Source organism: Chiloscyllium plagiosum, unplaced genomic scaffold (genome assembly GCF_004010195.1).
Source record: "Chiloscyllium plagiosum isolate BGI_BamShark_2017 unplaced genomic scaffold, ASM401019v2 scaf_7808, whole genome shotgun sequence".
In the NCBI taxonomy this organism is placed as follows: domain Eukaryota; kingdom Metazoa; phylum Chordata; class Chondrichthyes; order Orectolobiformes; family Hemiscylliidae; genus Chiloscyllium; species Chiloscyllium plagiosum.
Window position 1 is genome coordinate 1 of NW_025213566.1, and position 25,378 is coordinate 25,378.

Here is a 25,378-nt window from a genome sequence, read left to right on the forward strand (position 1 = left end):
GCAGTGGCCCCAAAACAGATCCTTGCGGTATCTCTTTAGTAACTGAACTCCAGGATGAACATTTCCCATCAACCACCACCGTTTTCTTACAACTAGCCAATTTCTGATCCAAACAACTAAATCACCCTCAATGCCATGCCTCCACATTCTCTGCAATTGCCTGCCGGGGAGAACCTTATCAAACGCTCTACTGAAATCCATATATACAGCATATCAACCACTTTACCCTCATCCACCTGTTTGGTCACCTTCTCAAAAAACTCAATAGAGTTAGTGAGGCACGACCTACCCTTCACAAAACCGTGTTTGACTATCCCTAATCAAATCATTCCTTTCTAGAAGACTATAAATCCTATCTCTTGTAATCCTTTCCAGCACTTTACCTACAACCGAAGTAAGGCTCACTGGTCTATAATTACCAGGATTGTCTCTACTCCTCTTCTTGAACAAGGGGACAACATTTGCTATCCTCCAGTCTTCTGGCACTAATCCTGTAGAACAATGGTGACAAAGATCAAAGCCAAAGGCTCTGCAATCTCCTCCCTAGCATCCCAGAGAATCCTAGGATAAATCCGATCCAGCCCAGGGGACTTACCTAATTTCACATTTTCCAGAATTGCTAACACCTCCTCCTTATGAACCTCAATCCCGTCTTAATAGCCTGAATCGCAATATTCTCCTGGACAACATTGTCTTTTTCTTGTGTGAATACTGATGAAAAGTATTCATTTAGCGCCTCTCCTAACTCGTTGGACTTCACGCACAACTTCCCACTACTGTCCTTGACTGGCCCTAATGTTACTCTCGTCATTTTTTTTATTCCTCTCATACCTATAGAAAGCTTTAGTGTTTTCCTTGATCCTACCTGCCAAAGACTTCTTGTGTCCCCTCCTGGCTCTTCTTAGCTCTCTCTTTAGGTTCTTCCCAGCTAACTTGTAATTCTTAAGCGCCCTAGCTAAACCTACACATCTCATCTTTACATAAGCCTCCTCCTTCTGTTCCTTGAACAAGCTCCACATTTCAATTGTGCCCATCCCTTGCAGTTTCCTTCTCCATCTTAAATCTTGCTTAATCACATCATAATAGACTTTCTCCCAGCTATAACTGTTGCCCTGGAGTATATATCTATTTCTTTCGATCACTAAAGTAAACGTAAGCAAACTGCGGTCACTATCAGCAGAGTGCTCACCTACCCCCAAATCTAACACCTAGCCTGCTTCATTATTCAATATCAAATCCAATGTGGCCTCACCTCGCCTCTTGTTGGCCTATCCAGATAAAAGTCTGGCACAGCCAGTCATGCCCACATCCGAAAAATGAATAAGAAAAACTTGCATTTGAATTCCCGCACAAAAAAAAAACAATTAATTTCAGTGATGCAACACACCTAATTCAATTAGAGTCATAGAGTAATAGAGATGTATAGCACGGAAACAGACCCTTCGGTCCAATTAGCAATTTGGCCAAGGGGTGTCAAAAGTTACTAGTAACGGATGATGTCACACTGGTGCAGAAGATGAACATGTTTCTTCGCTTGGACTTTAAACATTGTTCAGTGAAAGAGTGAAGATGTTTTACTTTGAATGAAACAACATGTACTAAAATAGGAGGTATTCCAGCACTAACATCTCCCATCTTAATGTATTTAAAACTTAAAAGTGATGGCAATACATTAATTCCAACATCAATCATCATATATGTAAAATGAAGCTTAAGATATGATTTTGCATTCTATTGTTGTTTATGAGAGTGTACAATGGTAGTGCTAATGGGTAGGATCATAAAGCAGCAATAATTATTACGATCGTTATCTATAAAAGGTTATTACAAGAAACTGCCTCTGGCCAAACAGGATTCAAGACGTGGCAACTGAATAAGATGTACCTACCTTTATCAGTAGTGGCAGATTTTCCAAAGCTACTGGCAATAAGATCTCCAGTCAGCCCAAAGGATTCATATGCCCCACCGTAAATGTCACGAACTAACATATCCACATTTGTGTGCTGCCCTTTTGAAGCAAGTTGCAATAATTCATCAAATCGCTGTATGAAGAGAATAAAAGTTAAAGTAAGCCATACACAAATTAGGTTAGCCTTTTGGGCATAAGTCTAGACATGATAATGCAGAAAATTGCCTTTATAACTTAAAATGCAATGAATCATAAATAATAAGCATATTACAGCCCTTTGGTTTCTAATTGCTGCGTACAGTTAGGGATACAAAAAGAAACTCAAGGAAATAAAATTGAACTTAAAATTGTGATTTATGTCATCTGAGTGTTCCTTTTGCTTAGCCTACTCCTTCACTGATTCCTTCATGAAACCTAAATGCCAGTTTCCCTTCAAACACCTTAGTCACATATCCATGTTTTAACAGGAACAGACAGTGTCATCGCTCTTTTCCTGGCCTCCCCCCATCTGTACTGAGTTGAATGAATAATAAATAAGAGCAGAAACAATGGTCAATTCTGTTCTTGTAGATCAGTTAACAGAGGTCAATTATAACACCCCTACCCCACCATGCAATAAAGATCAATTCGCTCAAGAGAAACTGGGATTAAACTTTTTCATCATCTTTATTTTCCCTAGGTTTGCAACTTTGGGCCGGGGGAAATGTTCTGAATAAGAAGTAAAGCAATTAATAAAGAATGACAGCAATATTAACTGGAAACCACAACAGAAAAGGACAATTGCCATCATCAATGCTGTGGCCAAACTTTAGGACTGAGTCAAAGTCATACAGCACAGAATCAGACCTTTCGGTCCAACCCATCCATGCTGACCAGATATCCTCAACTGAACTAGTCTTGCTTGCTTGCATTTGGCCCATATCCCTCTAAACATTTCCTATTCATATGCCTACCCAATTGTCTTTTAAATGTTGTACAGAGGAATCTCAATTAACCAAATATCAATTATCCAAATATCGGATTATCTGAAGGAGATCTCAAGGTGCCGATAGAAACATTACATCAAAGAGGTGTTTTCAACACTGATTGCGCTTTTTGTTTACAATGATTAAAAATGAACTTGGCTTACTGATTTGCTGCCGAGAGCAGTCCTGGACATCAATGGCAGCCCAGGCACTGTCTTCAAATGACTGACTGCCCACCATGGCAGCCCAGGCACTGTCTTCAAATGACTGACTGCCCACCCCCTCTCTCTCTCCCCACACCTTCCCTGAAGTTCTACGCAGGCATGTACCTTGAACCCCCCCCCCCCTTCCCCAGATAATCACTCCAACATTGTCCTGGACAGGGCAAAGGTGGAACTTTGCAGAAACAGTTGCAGTAAAACGTTGTGTGCGTTTGCTATTTGAAGACTCACTGTCCAAAGGCAGCAGCAGTCCTACTGTTGGTGTCCAGTCTGTCTGTCCCGAGGACCGGGTTGGAAGAGGTTCGGGGAGCAAACAGGGGGGCAGTGTTGGATGGTGTTGAGGGGAGCAGGAGGGGTTGGGGAGTTTGGACAGGGGGAGCAGGGTTGGTTGGGAGGGACGGAGACATAGCAAGTACTCACTGAGTCAATCCCACTGAATTGATTTGGGGTGGGGTCTACAGCACTGCTGCAAGTGCCTTACACACAAGAGTGAGTATGCTCAGAAACAAACCCTGAGGCAGAGAGAGGGAGCAAGGCAGGCAGAGCGAGGGAAAAGGAAATTTCTGAAAACTCAGAGTCCCAGAGAAGAGGCATTGAATCAATTAACTGAATAATCAATTATCCGTATGAAATAGTGCCCACCCATCTCGTTCGGATAATCGAGATTCCTCTGTAATTGTAACATCTTCTACCACTTCCTCTGGGAGCTCCTTCCATACATGCACTATACTCTATGTGAAAATGTTGCCCCTCAGGTCCCTTTTAAATCTTCCCCCACTCACCTTAAACATACATGTTCTATTGAACTGAATTGGGTTTACTGGCACATGTAATCACATGAGTACAGTAAAATGTGGTTGAAAGAGGGACAGGATTAGCAGCTTCATGTTCCGGGATATCGATGTTTTAGAAGAGGCAGAGGAGAAAGCAAAAGATGTGGGGAGCTACATTACTGGTTAGGGAGCAGGTCACAGCTGTGTTGAGGGAGGTCACAGCTGTGTTGAGGGATCTTGTACCAAGGCATTATAGGTACAGCATTGTCCTTTGTTCTTTATCCTTGTTCTAATTCCATACGTTTTCAGATACTTACCGAGAAGGACAAGAGCAGACCTCAGATGAAAACTTTAAACCGAGGGAGTGCCAACCGAATTAGGCAAGAATTGGAGAATGCAGATTGGAAGTGGTTGTTTGAAAGTAAATCTACATTTGACATGATGGGGTCTTTTAAAGACCAGTCAATTAAAGTGCAGGACAGGCATGTTCCTGTGAAAATGAAGGACAGGAATGACAGCATTCAGGAACCTTGGAGGACACGGAAAATTATCAGCTTAGTTGAAAAAAAAGGAAGCATGCCTAAGGTTTAGGCAACTAAAAAATGACGAAGTCCTTGAAGAACATGGAGAAAGTAAGGAGCTCAAACAGGGTAAAAGTTAGGAGGGCTAAATGGGGCTATGAATTGTCCTTGGCCAGCAAGATTAAGGAGAATTCCAAGGCATTTTATAAATATATTAAAAGCAAGAGGGTAGCTAGGGATAGCTTAAAGGAGAGAGGTTAAGTGTGAAGCCACAGGAAATAGGCAAGATCCTGAACAAGTACTTTGCATTGCTATTCACCAAAGAGAATAGCAATCCGAACGTGACGGATGTTGAGGTTAGGGAAAAATGTGTGAATAATTACAGGCTGGTCAACATAATGAAGGAGGAAGTGTTGGTTGTCTTGAAATGTATTAAGTAGACAAGTCCCCAGGGCCAAATAGGATTTATCCCTGGATACTGTGAGAGGAAAGAGAGGAAAGCGCTAAAGCCTTAACACATACCTTTGTATCCTCTTTGACATCAGGCAAGGTTCCACGGGACTAAGGAATGGCTAATGTTGTCCCTTTGCTTAGGAAAGGAAACAGAGAAGCCAGGTAATTACAGGCCAGCAAGCCTGACATCATTATTGGGAAAGCTATTGAGGAAGATACTGAGAGATAGGATTTACTCATATTTGGAAGCAAATGGACTTGTTAGTGTTAGACAGCATGGGTTTGTGCTGGTCAGGTCATGTCTCACCAACATGATTGGGTTTTCTGAGGAGGTGACAAGAATGATTGATGAGGGAAGGGTAGTGGATGGTGTCTACATGGACTGTAGTAAGGCATTTGATAAGGTACCTCCTGGCATGTACAAAAGGTAGAGTTTGATGGAATCCTGGGTGAGCTGGCTAGGTGGATACAAAACTGGCTTGGTTATCGAAGACAGGGTGTAGCAGTGGAGCAGTGCTTGTCAGAATGGAGATCAGTAATTAGTGGTGTTCCGCAGGGATCAATGCTAGGACCTTGGTTGTTTGTAATATGTATAAATGATTTGAAGGAAAATATGGTTGGTCTGATTAGTAAGTTTGTGGATGACACCAAATTTGACAGAGTTGCAAATAATGAGGAAGACTGTCAAAGAATACAGCAGGATATAGATAGGTTGCAGATCTGGGCAGAGAAATAGCAGATTGAGAGTAATCTGGACAAATGCGAGGTGACATATTTTAGATGATCAAATTCAGGTGCGAATTATATAATAATGGCAGCACCTTTAGGTGCACTGAAATACAGTGTGATCTGGGCGTTCAAGTCCATAGGTCCCTGAAAGCAGCAACACAAATGGGTAAGGTGGTCGAGAAGGCATACAGAACACTTGCCTTCATTGGCCAGAGCACTGATTATTAAAGTTGGCAAGTTATGTAACAACTGTATAAAACTTCAGTTAGGCCACATGTGGAATACTGTTTGCATTTCTGGTTGCCACAATACCAGAAAGATGTGGATTGTTTGGAGGGGGTGCCGAGAAGTTTTATCAGGATGTTGTCTGGTCAGGAGGCTTTTAGTTATAAGGAAAGATTGGATAAACTCAGATTGTTTTCACTGGAAAGACGGACGCTGAGAGGTGACCAATGTAGGTCTACCAAATTATGACATGCATAAAGAGGTTGGATAGTCAGGGGCTTTTTTCTACTCTCGCTGCCAAAAATAAGGCTTTCCCTATTTAGTCAAGGTCAATTTAAAATAGAAATTAGTATTGAGTTTAGGACTCCGCTACCCTTGGTAAAAAAATCTTGGCTACTCACCTCATCTATGCCCCCATTGCATTGGAGGCAGTTCAGAGGTGGCTTACTAGATTGAGACCAAAACTGCACACAGTATAAGAGATGCGGTCTCACCAGTGTCCTGTATAATTGAAGCATAACATCCTTACTTTTATGTTTAATTCGTTTCGTAGTAAATTATACCATGCTACTGGCCTCCTTGATTACATATTGTACCTACATACTAAAGTTTTGTGACTCCTGCACAAGAACACGAATCCTTCCAAATCTCTCCGTACTTTGGAATTCAGTAGTGGTTCTCTACTCGAGTTATATTCTGTTCTTATAGTTTTTCCTGACAGAGTGAACAATCTCACACTTTCTCACATTATACTCCATCTGTCAGATTTCTGTTCAGTCACTCAACCATACCCACCTGCAACCAGATTATGGCTTCCTTAAAATATATTTTGCTACCTACCTTGGCATCATCCGCAAATTTAGTTATCATGCCTTCATCACCCTCATCTAAATCATGTGTGTAAATTGTAATAAGTTGAGGCCACAGCACAGATACCAACAAGATACCATTTGTCACATCCTGTCAATCAGACAAAAACCCATTTATTCATATTCTGCTTTATACCACCCAGTTAATCTGCTATCCATGCTAATAAGTTACCCCAATAACATGAGCTTTTATTTTCCACAATAAGCTTTGATACAGCACCTTGCAAATGCCTTCTGGAAAGCCAAGTACAGAAAATCTAAAAGCTCCCCTTTATTCAGAATGCATGTTACTCCTTCAAAGAACTCCAAAAATATGGTTAGATGCTTTTCCCTTTGACAAAGCCATGCTGACTCATTCAGATTACCTTGATCTTTTTTTCAAAATGCACAGTACAATCTCTTTAATTATCACTTCTAACACCTTGCTCACAATAGACCAGTAAATTTGGCCAGTAAATTTCCTTTTTTCTGCCTCCATCCCTTCTTATTTCTGCTTTACTAGTCAATGGGCATCTTTCAATGAATATTTCTAGATTGGCAGCCTATCTGCGCACATCATCCATTAAAGTTATACTTCAAAAAGCTTTTTGGAAGTCACAGGTCATGAAAGGTGCAATATAAATATCAGCCTTGTACTTGGCTTTATGCTTATGGAGAGGAAGTAGACATGCCAAGCTTCTAAATACCTGACTAGAGGCCTGAATCGCTGATGCTTGAAGACTGTTTCAAACCCATACTCCTGATCTCAGATAGACATGTGATGAGCACAGAATCTATAAAATCAAAAGGTAGGGAAGAGATTGGGACAAAATGACCACCTTTGTTTTTGTCAGCAATGCTCCAAGCCCCCAGAACGTACCACCTCCTATTGAGCTTCCTCCAATCCGCTCAAATTGGTCTTCAGACTCGACCTGGGTGGATGAGAAGAATTAAAATAAACAGTTTGTTATACAATTCAAGGCTTCTAACCCCTTTGAGAGATATCAAAATGTGATACATAACCATAAGTCTTTTTTGAGTATTAAGTAAACCAGTAATTTCAATGAAAGCTTAAAATTTGGAAACCTTCCTCCATTGTCTCCATCACAGAAGAAAGCAGGTTTTAATTTTGAAAAAAGTCAACAGTCCCTTATTTAAGATTTGTATTTTGAAAGGATAAATTAGCTGATCTTAGTCAGCATATTCATTGAATGCCACATCTAGCCTTTCTGATTCCAGCCTGATGGACATGTATCGTGGTGAGGGCAGAATTGGGTTTACCATGGTGTTCTTTATATATAATAGCTGGCTGACTCTATTATCTGAGGGCTTAAGAAATTACCACTTTGGCAAGGCACTATGAGGCTGCTTGCTCCCAAAGGTAACCATTCCCAAAGAACAGTCAGTGCTCTGACAGGCTCAGGGCAGAAAGGTATGAGACAAAGGAATATCTGCCATAATTCTGCACAATTACCTATGCCAGCTCAGTTCTGAAGGTTAATTGATAAAAGAAAGTAATTAAGAGGAAAAGAGAGAGATTAGGTCATTGTAGAGGTGTATCATTTTATAATATTGATTAAGCTACTGGAAAGCATCCTTTCACTCCTTAAAAAAGGCAAGACCCAATGTGGACATGTTGCACTTAGACAGTCAATGATAAAACAATTTGAAATAAATCCTCCTTACCCTAACTATAGATACTCCTGACCCAATGTTCACCAGCAGGTAGGGAAAGATATCTGGGTGCGTTGTCTGAAAGCGGAATTCAGGATCTGCATGCTTCACGTACACAAAGGCTTCATGTGGAATATTTCGCAGCACAAAGTTGCAACCCTTTATTAGGCAAGTCATTTCATCTTCCTTATCCACCCTGCAAATAAATTAAAAGAAAATGTTAGTCTTACTCAGTTGAAAAGCCAAAGTACAAAGAATCACATCAATAAGGCAACAGCATTATATAGACTATCAAAATAAAATCTCAACTGTTAAGCACTAGCCATATAGCCTGCCTCATCATAAAAGTAACCAATTTAAGAAGCTCCTGAAGCTAACATACTGTACTGCCCTCAGTATGAAGAGCACTGCATTTAAAAAATCAAAGCAGCAATGAATTCTCTTGCACAGTGCAAACCATGTCAAGCCAATTTTGCATCCAATTGGCAAGCTCTCCATGAAATCCATGTGACCTAACTTTACTGATTAGTCTCCCACATGGAATCTTGTCATCAAAGGCTTTACTGAAGTCCATGTAGACAACGTCTACTGCTCTGCCTTCATCAATCTTTTTGGTAATTTCTTCAAAAAACTGCTGGGGGGGTGGGGGACACTTAATCAGGCAGGATGGTGGCAGAAGAATGGGAATTCCACTGCCTTCCTGTCACTGCTCCAACTAAGTTCATTATGGGAAAGCCTGAAGCCCATTGAAGGTCAGCTCTGGTGCCAATCTGCTCTACTACAATCCCACCCGGATATTCACTCCAACACAGTTGTGAGCTCGGTCCCTCAGCAATCCTGGGGACGTTATTAATGACAGTAAGCATCTGCTAATTGTGCTATCAAGCAATGAAGAACTTGTTAGCTTCAAATTGGCTGCCAAAGCTCAGGACTTCTCTGCTAGGATACTTACAACAAGTCAGTGTTTTATATCAGCAGAAGCTTTGTCGTGGATTATTCAGATTCTAAAATTTATTTCAGATTATACTGCTCATCAGAGTCCAATTATAGTTAAATAATTGCTGGATGAGATCAAGAGTTTAACAGTTCTTTAGGCCGTTGTTGACTGCTCAGGATGAATTGCTTGATTTAAGCTTTTTTTTTAATTTAAAAAACTGCAATTGCTAAGATCAAGCAGACATACCAGGTATTCCAACTTCAGTGTTAAAATAGGTGTTTCAACTGAAGACAGCTTCTCCTTAAATTCCAAATGATTGTCTTAAATATGCGTGAGACAAGACAGAAGGTAGTGAAATAATTGATCATATCTCAGCAAATGTCCTTTAGCAATCCTCACAATCAAAGAAAGGATGTAGTTTAAAAGGAAAGAATTCTTCTTCTCAAAAAAAAAGCTCAAAGGGTGACTTAATAGACCTTTTAAAACCACGGAGTTTAAGTTAGACATACAAAAAAGAATTCCACACATGGAAGACCAAAACTAGGCACCATTAATAAATCCAATAAGGAATGGAGGAGATACTCCTTTATCCAGAATGCGTTTGGAATGTGGAAATCATTATCAAATGTAGTAGCTCAGCATATAGCATGGATGCATTTTTAGGTGTAAGGTAGATAAGTTGCCGAGAGTGAAACAAATAAGGATATATCGATGGGGTTAAATTATGGAAAGTAAAAAATGAAATAGGGTGAGAGGAGGAACATAAACACTGGCATAGTTCAGTTGGGTCAAATACTCTCACTATATGCTATACATTCTTTGTATTATATAAAGTTGAAATGTTATTAGTTAAAAAGTGGAAGTATACATAAATCAATTTTGAAATTTGCTGCTGTTAAGCAAACAGTTAATACATTCACAATGACGCTACCTAATAGACTGTTGCCATCCTAATTTCAGAATTTTGTTTTTCTGAAAACTTCCTTCATTCAAAGCACTCTCAAATAAGACACATAAGTAACGCATATTTGACATGCCAGTTTTAATATACCAATCTCCTACAATGTTGCAGACAAGATTAAGATCAAAATAACATTCAGGCGAAGTGGTTACAGGTAGGAAAAATCAGACCAAACCTGGTTCAAAGTCCTTTTCAAAATCACACTGCCTACCTTTCTTACTTCTAACACAAATTCCAATAGCTGAATTTACAATGGCATGGTAAGCTTTGCACTGCAATTATCTCTAGCAATAAGTTAGGGTGCTACAACACAATAGGCTGGAGAGTGTAATTATTGAACAAATTTATTTGAACAATCTTCATTATAAATGTAGACCTGGGGGTTTAGAAGAGAGTTAAGTGGAACTATATACAGATGCAATTTTCTTTCTTACAGATTATAAAAATACAAGAAATATATAGTCTCAGATTCATAACCAATATCTTAGGTGATGGAAAAAATAAATTGGTAGGAAGTAATATTTAAGTACACAACACATTTCAATAGTTTTGAGTTGCATCTAATCTGAATATGCTACTGACCCAGCAGTAGGCTGAATAAGTGCTATTAACATAAGCCAATATCCAAAGGTCACTTACTAACATATGATTTAGCAAAATATGAAAGGTTTTAATGCTGTTGCCTCACAAAGGAAGGCAAGTGGTATGTCTGGACATTTACTTCAGAAATGTAAATAACAATACAGTGAATAACTCAAAGGATAACCAGAGAAGACTTCTCTTGCAGTGCACCAAAACCACTTAATTCACAATTGACAGACTCAGAGGTAAAACATATGGCCTGTTGAAATAGAAGATACTGAACAAACATTTGAGTTCTATTTCAAGAATTTAAAAAAAATAGAATTGTAGCAGGTATAATCACAAATTGTAAACAGGAAGGAAATAAAAGAAACACAATTATATAGCATGTTTCATGACTTCAGCACATTGCAAAAGAGTTTTACAGTGAATAACGTTGTTTGGAAGTGTGATCAATGATAGAATGTATGAAATGCGGCAGCTAATGTGCACAGAGGATTCCACAGCTAGAAATGAGAAGAACAGAAATTATGTGTTACAGAGATTGGGATAAAGTGAGGACTGCAGATGCTGGAGAGTCAGAGTCGAAAAATTTGACGCTGGAAAAGCACAGGTCAGGCAACATCAGAACAGCCAGACAGTTGACATTTCCGGCATAAGCCCTTCATCAGGAATGTTGAAGCTCTATTTATCTTTCAGTCCCCTTCCACCTCCACAAACCTGATGAAGGGCTCATGTCCAAAACATCAACCCTTCTGCTCCTCGGATGCAGACTGACCTGCTATGCTTTTCCACCGCCACACTTTTCTACTTTTACAGAAATCAGCTGAACAATGAACATTGGTAAAGACAGCATGGAGAACTCCTTTTCTCTTCTTCAAGAAAGCACTTTGGGAATTTTTTAAATTTTGCCTGAGATTAGAAACTGAGCTTTGGTTTAACAAGTCTTCTAAAAGACAGCATCTCTAATGCTGTGGTGCCATAGTCGAGTTTTCCACCACGCCCAGAAGACAAGAAAGATTTGTTTGGAGTCTTGTTTTAAGCTTTCACTTACTTTAGTCCCAGCTTTTTCTCAATGAGATTCTTGAATTTGTGAGCACCACCTCCTGTAGCTTTAATCACTTTGGTCTCTGTGTTCACCAGGTGTGCTTTGATGAAGTCCAGACATGTTTCTATATAAGCGTTTTCAAATTTAACAAAATGAAGTCGGGCAGTGATTTCTTCCTGAACTGAGATCTCATACAATGGTTCATCATCAGGGACCTTTGAAAAACATTAATACAGGAGCATGATCTGAAACAAATGCTGTGGAAAACCATGATTTCTAGGAGATATATAATACAATTCGATAAATAAAAACCTAACCCAATGACACGTCATAAGAGTTGCCTAGATTTAATACTTTTCAATCCTATTTTAAATTTATGACTTAAAAAGTTAATTCTTTTTACCAATGAATAATGTAAATCAACTGTCCTGTTTATCATCACATGGGAAACAATTGTTTTTGAAAATAGCTCTTTACTGTTGGACTTGCAAAGACAATTGTTCTCTTCGACTTGTGAACCATTTTCATCAAGTTTCACATGTATGCTGATGAAACCCAATTTCACCCTGACACCATCCCTCGATCCCTCCACAGCCTCCGTGTTTTACAACATCCCGTCCCAGAAGTGGCAGATTTTCTTCTCACCATAAACTTGGAAGACCCAAGCCATTGTTTTTGGACCTTGCCACAAACTCTATTCGCTAGTTACTGACTCCAACCCACACCTGCTTATTGCCTCAAGCTGAATCAGGTAGCTCGCAAACTTGATATCCTATATGTGTCTGAACTGAACTTTCCATTCATCATCCATCATCAACACAACCTCTTTCCACTTCCAAATCATTCCTCATTGTGACTTTGTCAGCTCATCTGCTCATGCAACTCTTGCATAGGTCTTTGTTACCTCTAGTCTTGACAATTTCAATGCATTCCTAGCCAGTCTCACATATTCGAACCTCTGTAAATTTGATGTTATCCAAAACTTTGCTGCTCACGCAAAGTACCATTCATGCATCATCTTTGGGCTTGCAGTCCTATAATAGTTCCAGGCCCAAATCTTCTCTGCACTCCTCTAAATCTAGACTTATAAACATTCTTGATGTAAATTGCTCCACCAGTGAGGATATGAATCTTTCTTCCTTTAAAACCTACCTTATTGACCATGTTTTCTGCCATCTGCCCAATTGTATAGACTGTATAGTTCAATACCATTTCGAATTATGAAATATTGAAAAATGTTGCGATGTTTTGTTAAAGACACTTTATAAACAGAAGTTGCTTTGTTACATGTCATACTTACTTTACCATAATGATCGAAAGATCGCACTTTAGCAACTTTGTGCTGCACTGTTGAATAGTAGGCCAGCTTTGTCAAGGATCCACCTGTTAACAAAAGACATTATTCTGGCTCTGTTTACAATATTTAACATGGCAGCTCAGGCACCGCAAAAGAGAAACAACTCTAAAAGCAGTAACTTTGTGCCAACATGCAAGAAAATCAGATTTGTGCCAATATGACTCAACGTCCTGCAGCTCTGAATTTACCAGCTCAAACTGCTCCAAACCCCTATGCTTTGATAGGTTTGTAACCACTGGTAATTTAGCTGGGATTATTGGCTCAAAATGCTCTTGACGAGCAAGTTTGAAAGAGCTAAATTCATACTTTTACTGTTCGGCACTCTTATCTCTCCTGAACAGGAACATTAAGCTACATACCAACGCATCATTTTAATTTTATTATCAGACCTCTCGTGGAAGCAGAGAGCTGCAGCTGCTGAAGCCATTCTTTTTTGTACTTCTGCACTCTGTCATTTACTGTTGGAGGGACAGGTGAAAGCATCCCAAAACTTTTGTTTTACATACAATCCCATTCATGGGAAAAGCATCCAGACAATGGAAGTGTAGCCAGATTACCACAAGCGCCTACCAAAGACATGTGACCAATCTGGTTCCTGCTCAAGACATGCAAACTATAAAGTAGACCATGCTCAAATGGTATACATTTTATCATTCTGTTGTTTCTCATGATTAACTTTGAATTTCCTGCATTCTAATATTTCTGCTAGAGTGACAAGTGGTGAGGAGAGTGTCAGGAGTTAGCAGAGAACTGGTCTAGAAGAAAGCCATGAGAAGCAAGTATTGATTAAATAAATACAAGGTTGTTCCTGGGAATGGAGGGCTTAAGTAATAAAGACAGGCTGGGACTGTTTTCATTGGAACATGAGAGGTTGAGGGGGTGACCTTATAGATGTTTATAAAATCATGAAGGGGATTGGTCAGGTGAATAGCAAGGGTCTTTTTCCTCGGGCAGGGAAATTCAAAACTAGGGGGCATATTGTTAAGGTAACAGGAGAAAGATTTAAAAAGGACACGAGGGGCAGTGTGGCTCATACGTGGAATGGACTGCCAGAGGAAGTGGTGGATGCAGGTACAATTACAACATTTAAAAGACATTTGAATAAGTTCATGAATAAGAAAAGGTTTGGAGAGAGATGACCCAAATGCAGGCAAGTGGGACTAGTTTGGTTTGGAACCATGATCACAGAGTGGACAATTTGGACTGAAGGGTCTGTTTCCATGCTGTATGAGTCCATGACACTATAACTTAAATTGGCATGTACATAGATACATTCAGGTAAACCAAGTGTACAATAATCTGCTCCTTCACACAAAGCGCCAGTAAGCTCAGAATAAAAGGACGCAGCTCACAGCGAATCCTTTAAACACTTTGCCAGTAATGTCTACGATGAATCTATTTTTAACTAGTATTTCAAGTAAATAATACTCATTTTTTCCACTTCATTGAGAATAACATATCACAAATGGTCCTGTGAAAGCTGTCACCTCTAGCACTGTTATGAAGATGTGGGCGTAATGTACCTTTCAGAGAGTTAAAAGCAACAGAACTACCTGACAGCACCAAGTGTTCTGAAAAAAGATATAATGAAACCTTTTGGTCCAGCCGTTAGTGTAGCTGGTTGCCTGGAGACAAAAACAGATTTGAAGTTTGTTTTATAAATCTTAATCGGGGGGTTTTATTGTAGAAGATGGAAGGTAAAAGATAGGTTAGAGGAAGGAGTTGTAAATAGTTGTTAGTTAATTATTCTCTGTTATACTTTAAGAATTATATTTGTTATTGTTTACTTTATATTGTTCTTGACCTCTTGAACTTTCAGATTACTGCATGGTATAAATACTTTCTGTATTGCTGGCTTAAATTAAGCAGGAGGGTTTACCCAGAGTTGTAACAAGTACCAAACTGATAAAAAAAAATTCCCGTGAGAATCAGAAGAGTACAGAAGCAGGTATTAACTTTATTTCGGGATAGGTTGTGCCCAACATACTTCTGACAAATCATTTTCAGTGACAAAGTCAGTCAGGCAAACATCTTGACCTGTCAATGCCACTCAAGCTGCAATAGCACTCTTTTAATAAAAGGAAATTCTCACCCCATACCAAGTGGTGCCAATTGTAGCTGGAATTTGAAGTTTTGTCCATTCTTCACATGTCACATAGATGGGATTTTTGCAATTCTTACATGCGAACTCAGCCCTCATTCATTGTGCATACCTTTCAAGGGGAATCACTGAATATGACCAGAGGATGCACTTGCCCCTTCCTAATCCAGACATATTGATCCCAATTGTATTTCAACTCCTGTTGCTCCATTCCTACGCAGACTCAGAGATCAAAATCAGAAAAGGCCATTTCTCAAACCTAGGACCTGCTGACTCATCTAACATGTATTATCATGTAAAAGTCAAAATGTTTAGATTATTTCTTAAGGTTAAATTTATGGGATTGACTATTACATGGATACTACTTTTGTGGGCTGAAATTCATGTTACACTCCAAAATACCGTATCATTTGCAGCATTCCTTCTGCTGACCTCCAATTATAAACTGGTGAAATTGTAATATCTTATCTTCTCGTTCAATAGGCAGCTTTTTGTGTAATCTTAGTTCTCTACCAAAGTAGTAAGTCATGCCTTCTCATGAACCTTGTGCACCACCAAGCACTTGCCTTAAACCCGAAATTCCATCCTTCTTCAATTAGTTTCAAGCATGGATTTGGATGGCTTCACGACTAACACATTTGCCATTTTGACAATTTTTCAGTTCCCACTCAGCAACATTTTTCCCCAATTGTGGCCACTTGCTAGGTTTATTTCTGTTGGCACTTTTGTTTCGGCAATGCCTAAAGTTAGTTCGATATCTTTCTCCAGTCTCTCACAAATTTCTCCAAAACACAAAATTCCTTTGCTGCTCCACAGTTACTTGTCTTCTCTGCAACTTCAATAACAAAGAAAAGCCTGGAAACTATAGACATAAACTTAACATCCATGATGGGTACGTTACTTAAGAAGATTCTGAAGGATAAGATATACATGCATTTGGAAAGGTAGGGTTTGGTTAGGAGTAGTCTTTGTGAGTGCCTCACAAATTTGTTATAGTTCTTTGATAAAGTAACCAGGAAGGTTGACAAGGGCAGGGCGATCGACATAGTCTATATGGCTTTCAGTAAGGCCTTTGATAAGGTTCCACATGGACAGCTGTTTTGGAAGGTTAGATCACATGAAATCCAGAGGGAGCTGGCAAATTGGATACAAAATTGGCTTGATGGTAGAAAGCAGAGGATAGGATGCTTGTCAGACTAAAGGTTGTGACTAGTGGAGTGCCCTAGTGGAGTGCCCCAGTGGAGTAGGTGCTGGGTCTATTATTCCTTGTTATCTATATTAATGATTTGGTTGAGAATGTACAAGGCAAGATGAGTAGGTTTGCTGATGACACTAAACTAGGCGGTATCGTGAACAGTGAGGTCAAGATGTTTATCAGAAATTGCAGCAGGACCTTGATCAGCTAGGGAAGTGGGCCGAGAAGTGGCAAATTAACTTTAATATAGACAAGCGCGAGGTCTGGAATTTTGGAAAGTCAAATCAAAGTAGGATTTTCATGGTAATGGTAGGGCCTTAAGGAGTGTAGTGGAACAGACAGATCTTGGAGTTCAAGTGCATGGTTCTCTGAAAGTGGAGTCACAGGCACACAGGGCAGTGAAGACGACTTGGCACACTAGCCTTCATCACTCAGGGCACTGAGTATAGAAGTTGGGAAGTTATGCTGCAGTTAGACAGGACATTGGTGAGACCAAAGTTGGACGATTGTGTTCAGTTTTGGTCACCTTGTTACAGAAATTATGTTGTTAAACTGGAAAGAGTGCAGAAGAAATTTATAAGGATGTTGCCTGCACCTAATGGTCTGAGTTATACGGAGAGGTTGGATGAGCTAGAACATTTTTCTTTAGAGCATAGAGACTGAGGAGGAACCTTATAGAGGTATATAAGATCATGAGAGGCATGGATAGGGTGAATACACTCAAGTCTTTTGCCCAAGGTTGAGGAATCAAGGATTAGAGGGTATCAGTTTAAGTTTAGACGGAAAAGAATAAAAGGGAACCTGAGGGGCAACTTCTTTTACACAGAGGACGGTATGCGTATGGAATGAGCTGCCAGCAGAAGTGGTTGAGGCAGGTATATTAACAATATTTAAAAGGCACTTGGACAAGTACGTGGAAAGGAAAGATTTTGAAGGATATGGGCCAAGTGCAGGGAAATGGTGTCAGTGTGGACAGTCAATTTGGTTGGCATGGACCAGTGTGGGCCAAAGGGCCTGTCTCCGTGCTGTAGGGTCCTATGACTTTCAGTTTAAACGTTGTTGTATATTTTTTCTTTTTTCTGGAGGACATTTTTACACAAAAAGAAGAAGAAATTTCAAAACCTCAACTAGCTATACGACTGCATTCCATGAGCGCTACAGGGGAACTGAGCTCAGCAGAGCTGCACACAAAGGGAGGTTATCACCTGACTCTAATGTATCTTAAACTTTCATGCCAAATTGGTGTGAATTATACATCAAAACACATAACAGCACAAAAAAATTAATTTCTTCATCTTAACATTTATGTACAGGATAATATGTTGACTCACAAATGTTAATCTGTTAAGAAACAGGGTCAACTTTTACACAAGATATATGGAAAATTAGGGCCAAAAATAGGGAGTCGACTTTTACATGACATTGACGTTTACTCAAGTATATACAGTATTTTACAGAACTTATTCAAGTGCATAACTTGGACTCATTTTTCATTTCTGGGTCCCTCGGTTACTACTGTGAAGAAGCACAGAATGTTATAGCCCAAGAGGAATCATTCAAACCAAAGCATCATGAGTTCAGCTTTTTCTAAAATGCTATCTGATTAATAGTTCCTGCCTCTGAGCGAGAAGCTCCAGGTCAAGTGCCTCTCCAGGATTTAAGAGTTATGGACAGTGCATTCAGAATATGGCCATCACACTGTGTATCAATCTACAAATCCTTCACACATCTACCAATGGTTAAAGCAGGTGAGATTCCCGGTTAGCCATGCAACGATGAAAGAAAATTTGAGATTCTCTCAACGCTATTCTTTCCTCCAGGTTATTAATTGCTTGTAGAAGGCGGAGATGCCACAGCAACCTGAATTTCTTGGGCAAGCGGTTGGCTCAGTTGACTGAATGACCATGTGGATGAGATTGGTGCCAACAGCAGGCAGATTAATTCCCTGGGGTGGATTTGAGACAGATCTCCTTGCCATACTCATGGTGGAGATCTTTGAGGAGAAAGTGAGGTCTGCAGATGCTGGAGATCAGAGATGGAAATGTGTTGCTGGCAAAGCGCAGCAGGTCAGGCAGCATCTAGGGAACAGGAGAATCGACGTTTCGGGCATTAGCCCTTCTTCAGGAAATGGTGGAGATCACAATGTTGTGGGTTGAGACTGCCTTTGGGCAGAGAATTCAAGAAGAATCTCAATAACCTCACTGTTATGCTGTAACCAGAAAGCCAGGCAATGTTGTTTCCTTTTTGAGTTTCAAATTCCCCTTTGAAAGTCAGTGTTGAATCTGCTTCCATCAATTTTTTCAGGCAGAATATGCAGATCAAAACCTGCTGTTTGCAGAAAAACTCTGCTGATTATTTTGCCAATTTTCTTAAATTGGTCTTATCTAGTTTACCATATCTCTCATCAACAGAAAGGTTCTATTTACTTAATATTTTTAATCAGCATGTTTGGACATGTTATGACACAACTCCATGACAAGCAGGATTTAAAACCAGAACTTCTGGTCTAAGAACACTATCATATCCCCACAAGATGCTAATAAAATTATTTATTCAGACATGTTATCATATCTCCCTGGCAGATGGAACTTAAATGGATTTTGACTTATTAAGAGGTAGGTACACTGCCACTGTGATGCACCTTTTCATATTTTTAACAAGGACAGATGGGCCTTGAATCCAGTTTACTCTCAGTAAAATCCCCTTTTGATTTAGGTCAACTCTAACTCACCTTGTAATAATCCTGGAGCCCAGACCCCCTGCCCTGGTTTAATATGATCAAGTACTTTATTTCTACCTCCAAGCTCCATTGGTAAAGCTTTCTTACAGTTGGCAGCTCAAGAGTAAACTGAAATAGGAGTGCATTCTTGTGACTGTCAGTTACATATGAACTGAAAGACAACTCCCTTTAGTCAAAGTTTGGACTGACAGTTACAGCTAAGCCAAAATTCCTATATAGCTTACACACATTCCAGGAGATACCACTGCATAGCACTGAAAATGTTATTTTTCTCGCCACCCATAGAAACTAAATACTTCTCTCAACCCTTGCTGAAATTGAAATTAAATAATTCAACCTAAGGTTCAAAGCTAGGACATGCTTGATCTAGATTCGTCATAACCATATGATGTAGACAATTTACACATTTTTCCTTATTTTGGCATCTTGATAAACATTAAAGGTTAAAACATCTACTTGCCTATTACAGTGCAGGAGCGCACTCAGTTCTTTGAAAGGGCTATTCAGTTCATTCCATTCATCAGCTTCTTCACCACCTTCTCAGAATCAGCCACAGGTTACAGAAACAACAAACACTTGCTCAAACTTGATCCTCCCACTGCTACATTTTTCATTCTTTGATTGATAAATGTACTACCATGCACTTATTCTCAGGATAAAATAAAAAACAAACCTGAATTCGTACAGTACCTTAATATAGTTTGCAAATGTCTCAAGACACTTCACACTTAATTTGGTATGTTTAATGATAGCCATCTGGACCAATTTCATGATGATTCTGCATACATTCAGATCTCACACAAATAGCAGTACATTAAACATTTAATCAATCTGATTTTGGTTGAGGTTAGGGCATTGTTTCCTACTCATCTTCAAAAACTTTGAGAACGTTAGGCTATGATTCACAATACAAAAATAAGTTGAGAGCTTGATTTGACACCTCAACCAAAGGACCTCATTACCAACCAATGTAATACAGCCTTAACAATGCAGTGAAACATTAGTCTCAATTATGAGCTCTCAATTACTGGGGTGTGCCCTTCAACCCACAACCAGCATGTCAGGGAGAAGGATGGTATCAACCACAGAAACCAAGCAAAACAAAAAACAAAAATTGCTAAAGATCAAATCAAAACAGAAAGACAGAAATATACAGCAGGTCAATCAGTTATGAAATATTTTGTACCTGATGTGATGAAAAGTTCTCCATTTCCTTTCATCTACAGGTAGGCTACTACCTGTTTGCATCCACTCATGCCAACCAGAATGAATGTAAGGATTTGAAACATCATGTTTTTGCACAAATTTCTCATGACACCAAAAATTTCTAAATACTGAACTCAAATCAAATGTCTCTCTACTTATATTTAAAAAAAGGGAAAATCTGTGTACTATTGAATCAATTTGTTCCATTCCTGAAAACTGTGAACTGCAATCTGTATGTCCTAACATTAAATTAATAATGAGTGCATATATCATGGATTGCTGTTCAGTTAATATTTCACCTTTTCATAGCAGACAAGTCCTTTAATGGTTTCAAAGTCGATTTTCTTAAGTTGGCACAGGCAATTCACACATGACTTGATAATTTCATAAGGGAGACTATTCAACTATTTTGAATGGGATGATGCATGATATTCTTTGCCATTTCTATTACTCAAATAAGTATGAAGTACTGTGCAGGAGAGTGGAAAATATTGAATTTCTTAAGGGCAATTAAGGAGTAAACCAGACTGAAATCCAATTAATTTTCCCCAAGAGGTTTACTGGCTACTCCCTTTTTGCACAAAAACATCCAACTTCTCTGATAGTACAGGTGAAAGTAAGTCATTAGTAACTGAGCCACATACTATCTGGTTCCTCACCAGTGCTGAGTAATGTAATTTCAGCCTGACTAGCAGTAGCTCATTATCTGACATCCTGAAATTAGAGAAAAGATAGAGGAAAAAAAACTGCTCAAGTATTTTTTCCTCTTGATTATTAGCTGGAAATACCAACCACATAATACCCTGATCAATACCTAGCATATAATTTTGCAAAATAGTAAGTGGCAACAGGGGAATCATATTTGGAGAAAGTCAGTTTTTTTTTAAATAAGAAAAGCGATTGACAGGGGAAAAAAAAACTCCTTTAATGATAGGCGTTCAACTTGTTTGTTCAATAAATGAAATCTAGAAATAATAACAGCTATGTGAAAATTTCCCCTCAATGAATTAAGCCCAACATAAATGCATTGAGGTCTTAAGCAACTTGGGATGTCCAACAATTTGCATGAATATAGTGCCTTTAACTTAGTAAAATATTCTAGAGGACTTCACACAGGCAACTATCAAAAACTTGATAGTGAGTAACAAATAGAAATATGCCAGATAGGGAAATGTTTGTACAGAACTAAGTTTTAGGGAGTGTCTTAAAGAAAGAGAGAGATTACAAACGCGAGGTGATGCATTTTGGAATACCAAATTCAGGTGCAAATTGTACAATAAATGGCAGAACCCTTTGGAGCATTGACATAGAGAGGGACCCAGGCAGTCAGGTCCACAAATCCCTGAAAGTGACAGCACAGGTGGATAAGGTGGTCAAGAAGGTATACAGCACACCTGCCTTTATCAACCGAGGCACAGAATATAAAAGTTGGCAAGTTATGCTACAAGTGAATGAAACTTTAGTTAGGTCACATTTGGAACATTGTGTGCGGTTCTGGTCAGTACACTACCAAACGGATGTGGATGCTTTCGAGAGGGTGCAGAAAAGGTTTACCAGGATGTTGCCTGCTATGGAGGGTTTCAGTTATGAGGAGAGTTTGGATAAACTCAGATTGTTTTCACTGGAAAGGTAGAGACTGAGTGGTGACCTGATAGAGGTCTACAAAATTATGACATAGATAGGGTGGAAAGGTTAATTACAAAAGAGCACAGGTTCAAGGGAGAGGGGGAAACTTTAGGGAGAATGCAAGGAAGATTTTTCATACAGAGGGTAGTGGGTGATTGGAAAGCACTGCCAGTGGAGGTGGTGGAAGCAAGCATATTAGCAATATTTAAGGCATAGCTTGATAGACACATGAATAGGTCGTGAACAGAGGGATAGAAACTGCACTTGGACAATAAGGAGCAAGTCAAAATAAGGACTGGGAATTGGCACAGGCTTGGTGGGCCAAAGGACCTGTTCCCGTGATGTACTGTACTGTACAAATGGTGAAACAAAGAAAATTTGTGAAACTTGAAAGATACAATTTGGAGGAGCACAAAGATCTCAGAGGGTTGTAGATCTGGAGTAGATGACAGAAATTAGGGGGAGCAAAATAAGGAAAGGATTTGGACACAAATATCAATATTTGAAAATTAAGCCGCTGCTGGACCAGAAGCCAAAACAAAAGTCATTGAGCTCAAGAGTGGGAGATAAATGGATAAGCATTCTATAGAGTAGTAAGAGTATGGAATGCTTTGCCTGCAACGGTAGTAGATTCCCCAAGTTTAAGTGCATTTAAATCGTCATTGGACAGGCATATGGACCTACATGGAATAGTGTAGATGGGATGGGCTTCAGATTAGTATGACAGTGCGGCACAACATCGAGGGCCGAAGGGGCTGTACTGCCCTGTAATGTTCCATGTTCTATAAATTACAAATTGTTGGTGTTACACACCCATCGTCTGGCTGCAAAGGTTAAAACTACACGATCCCTGCAAAATAACAATCTACTAGCGAGTTTTGAGAAGATTTGTAGTTCAGCTTGAGGTTCTGGATGTAGGTTTGTTCACTGAGCTGGAAGGTTCATTTTCATCACCATACTAGGTAACATCTTCAGTGAGCCTCCAAATGAAGCACTGGTGGTGTAACCTGCTTTCTATTCATATGTTCGAGTTTCCTTGGCAGACCCCTTGGCATCATGGTAGCCCACAAACCCACCAACACACTAAAACAGCATCTGATGAACTTGAAAGACCCTATATAGACAACAGGCAAATCTAATGTCATTCACAAAATACCTTGCAAGAACTGTAGCAAACACTATATTGGACAAACATGCAGAAAACTAGCCACCAGGATACATGAACATCAACTAGCCACAAAATGACATGACTCATTCTCACTAGTATCCTTACATATGGATGAGGAAGGGCACCACTTTGACAGAGACAACATATCTCTCCTAGGACATGCCAGACAGAGACACGCACAAGAATTCCTAGAAGCATGGCACTCCAACTGGAACTCTATCAACAAACACATTGACCTGGATCCCATTTACCACCCCTGAGAAAAAACACAGGAAATGACATCTCCATAGGAAATGATGTCACCTCAGGAATGACATCACCAACCCTAGGAAACACAAACATATAAACAGAAAGCGGGCTACACCACCAGTGCTTCAATTGGAAGCTCACTGAAGATGTCATCTAATATGGTGACAAATAGTCTGAGAACAAACTTTCCAGGTCAGCAAGCAAGCCTACATCCACAATAACAATCTACTGCTGAAATAAGTCAAAGTACTGCAGATTGTGTAGATTTGTGGTTTAGTAGCACCTGTGGAGAGAAACAAAGTTAACTTCTTGAGTCCAACTTCTTCAGAACTGAAGCAGGTCAAAAAAATGAAGAGTCACTGGACTCAAAACATAAACTGTTTTCTCTGTATGGATGCTGCTAAAGACCCGCTGTGTTTCCCAGCACTCTGTTTTTGTTTTTGTTTCAGGTTTTCAACGAACACAGTTCTTTGCGTTTATTATTATGGAGATAATATTTAGGTTTCTGAAGATTGGTGCTCAGGCTCTGCAAGGTAGAGGTCATTACGCCTGATGATAACTGAGTATTGAAGGTTGGTCACATTTCAGCATATAGCATGCAGCCAACCTGGTGACAGCTCTGACTTCAGTGGCTGTGCAAAACACCTGTACAGATTGGTGCTCTCTCTGTCCCGGTTGAGCGGTCACAGCAATGCCTGATGGGTGTCGTAGTTTTTGCTGTCCGTAATTTTAAATGTGAACCAATAAGTAGCATTGGCGCTGAGAACTACAACTCCCAGGGAGCGCTGTAACAGCCGCACATGCGCATCGCGCCCCCTTATTGGTCACACCCCTAATCTCCCAATCGTCTAAGGCCAAACAGTTCCCTGCCCCTTCTCATCCGCCCCTCACTCACAACACCGCCGCCTCACTCAGTTCTCTGCTCACCTATGTCGATGGCGAAGCTCTTGGCATTCTCCAGGTTGCGGAAGATCTCGTCGGGCGGCAGCGTGATGCTTTTGTCCAAGCCATCCCGTGCAGAGCGGGACGTTCGAACAGCTCCGACCGCCTTCGTGCGATCCGCCGCCATTGCCGTTCCCACTGCGCCCTGCGTCATACGTCAGACGCACCCCCTCGTGGGCGTAGTGACGTCACACGCAACGCAAGGTTTCTGTGTGTTCTGCAGCCCTGGCTCCTGGCTCCCAACTAGGGGGAGCGCAGCGCAACCCCATGGAAATAGTACAGAAGACGTGGGCACTCCTGCAAATACTGACACCCTACAGACCCCTGTGCAGTTAGAAAACCACGAGATCAGCCATTGCCTTTGCACAAAGACAAACTTTGAATGAGACTGTACATTAAGATCCCCAACCTGAGCAGTAATGATCCCCAAGCTGCTCTGGAGGCTTGAACCATCTGCCGAGATCATGTAAAAGCAGCGGAGAAAAGCTACGTGTCGTCTTCACACACCTTCATCTCCGCCCTCCCCACACCACTGGCAAGTAAACCCAAAAGCAGCATCCTCTCCCCAAACTATAACGTCTGTTTTAATTTGGGTTCACTGATCTCCATCTAATTCAGGCCAGACTTGAATGTTACATTTTTTAAAAAAATGACTAAGAGATTCTAAATGTTTGAAAGGCTACAGAGCAGTCTGATGTAGAACCTTCAAGCAGATTTCTGGGACATGACATGCTAGTTTATCTTACAGTTATCTTTTCTAAGATAAGTTACAGTTCCCTAAAAGAAACTAGAGTTTACCTTAGAAGTTTATCTATATATTTATTAAACTCTATCTCTATGTTTCCTTACAAATACTTTGAGTCATAGATTTTTACAGAAAACAGACCCTTTGGTCCAACTCATCTGCAGCAACCAGATATTCTAAGCTTAAACTGATCTAGTCCCATT

At 39.9% G+C, this 25,378-nt stretch overlaps 1 protein-coding gene across 1 annotated transcript; it reads right to left on the reverse strand.

Annotated features, from left to right (window-relative positions):
• Positions 1-1,796: 1,796 nt before the first annotated feature.
• On the reverse strand, positions 1,797-25,378 carry LOC122547663 (4'-phosphopantetheine phosphatase-like). The gene is made up of 6 exons (XM_043686257.1): positions 24,416-25,378; positions 13,147-13,229; positions 11,853-12,061; positions 8,331-8,514; positions 7,484-7,576; positions 1,797-2,042 (listed from the first exon to the last, which is right to left on the reverse strand). Exons 1-6 carry the CDS (start codon positions 24,582-24,584, stop codon positions 1,812-1,814), a joined length of 969 nt encoding a protein of 322 aa, XP_043542192.1. The 5' UTR covers positions 24,585-25,378; the 3' UTR covers positions 1,797-1,811.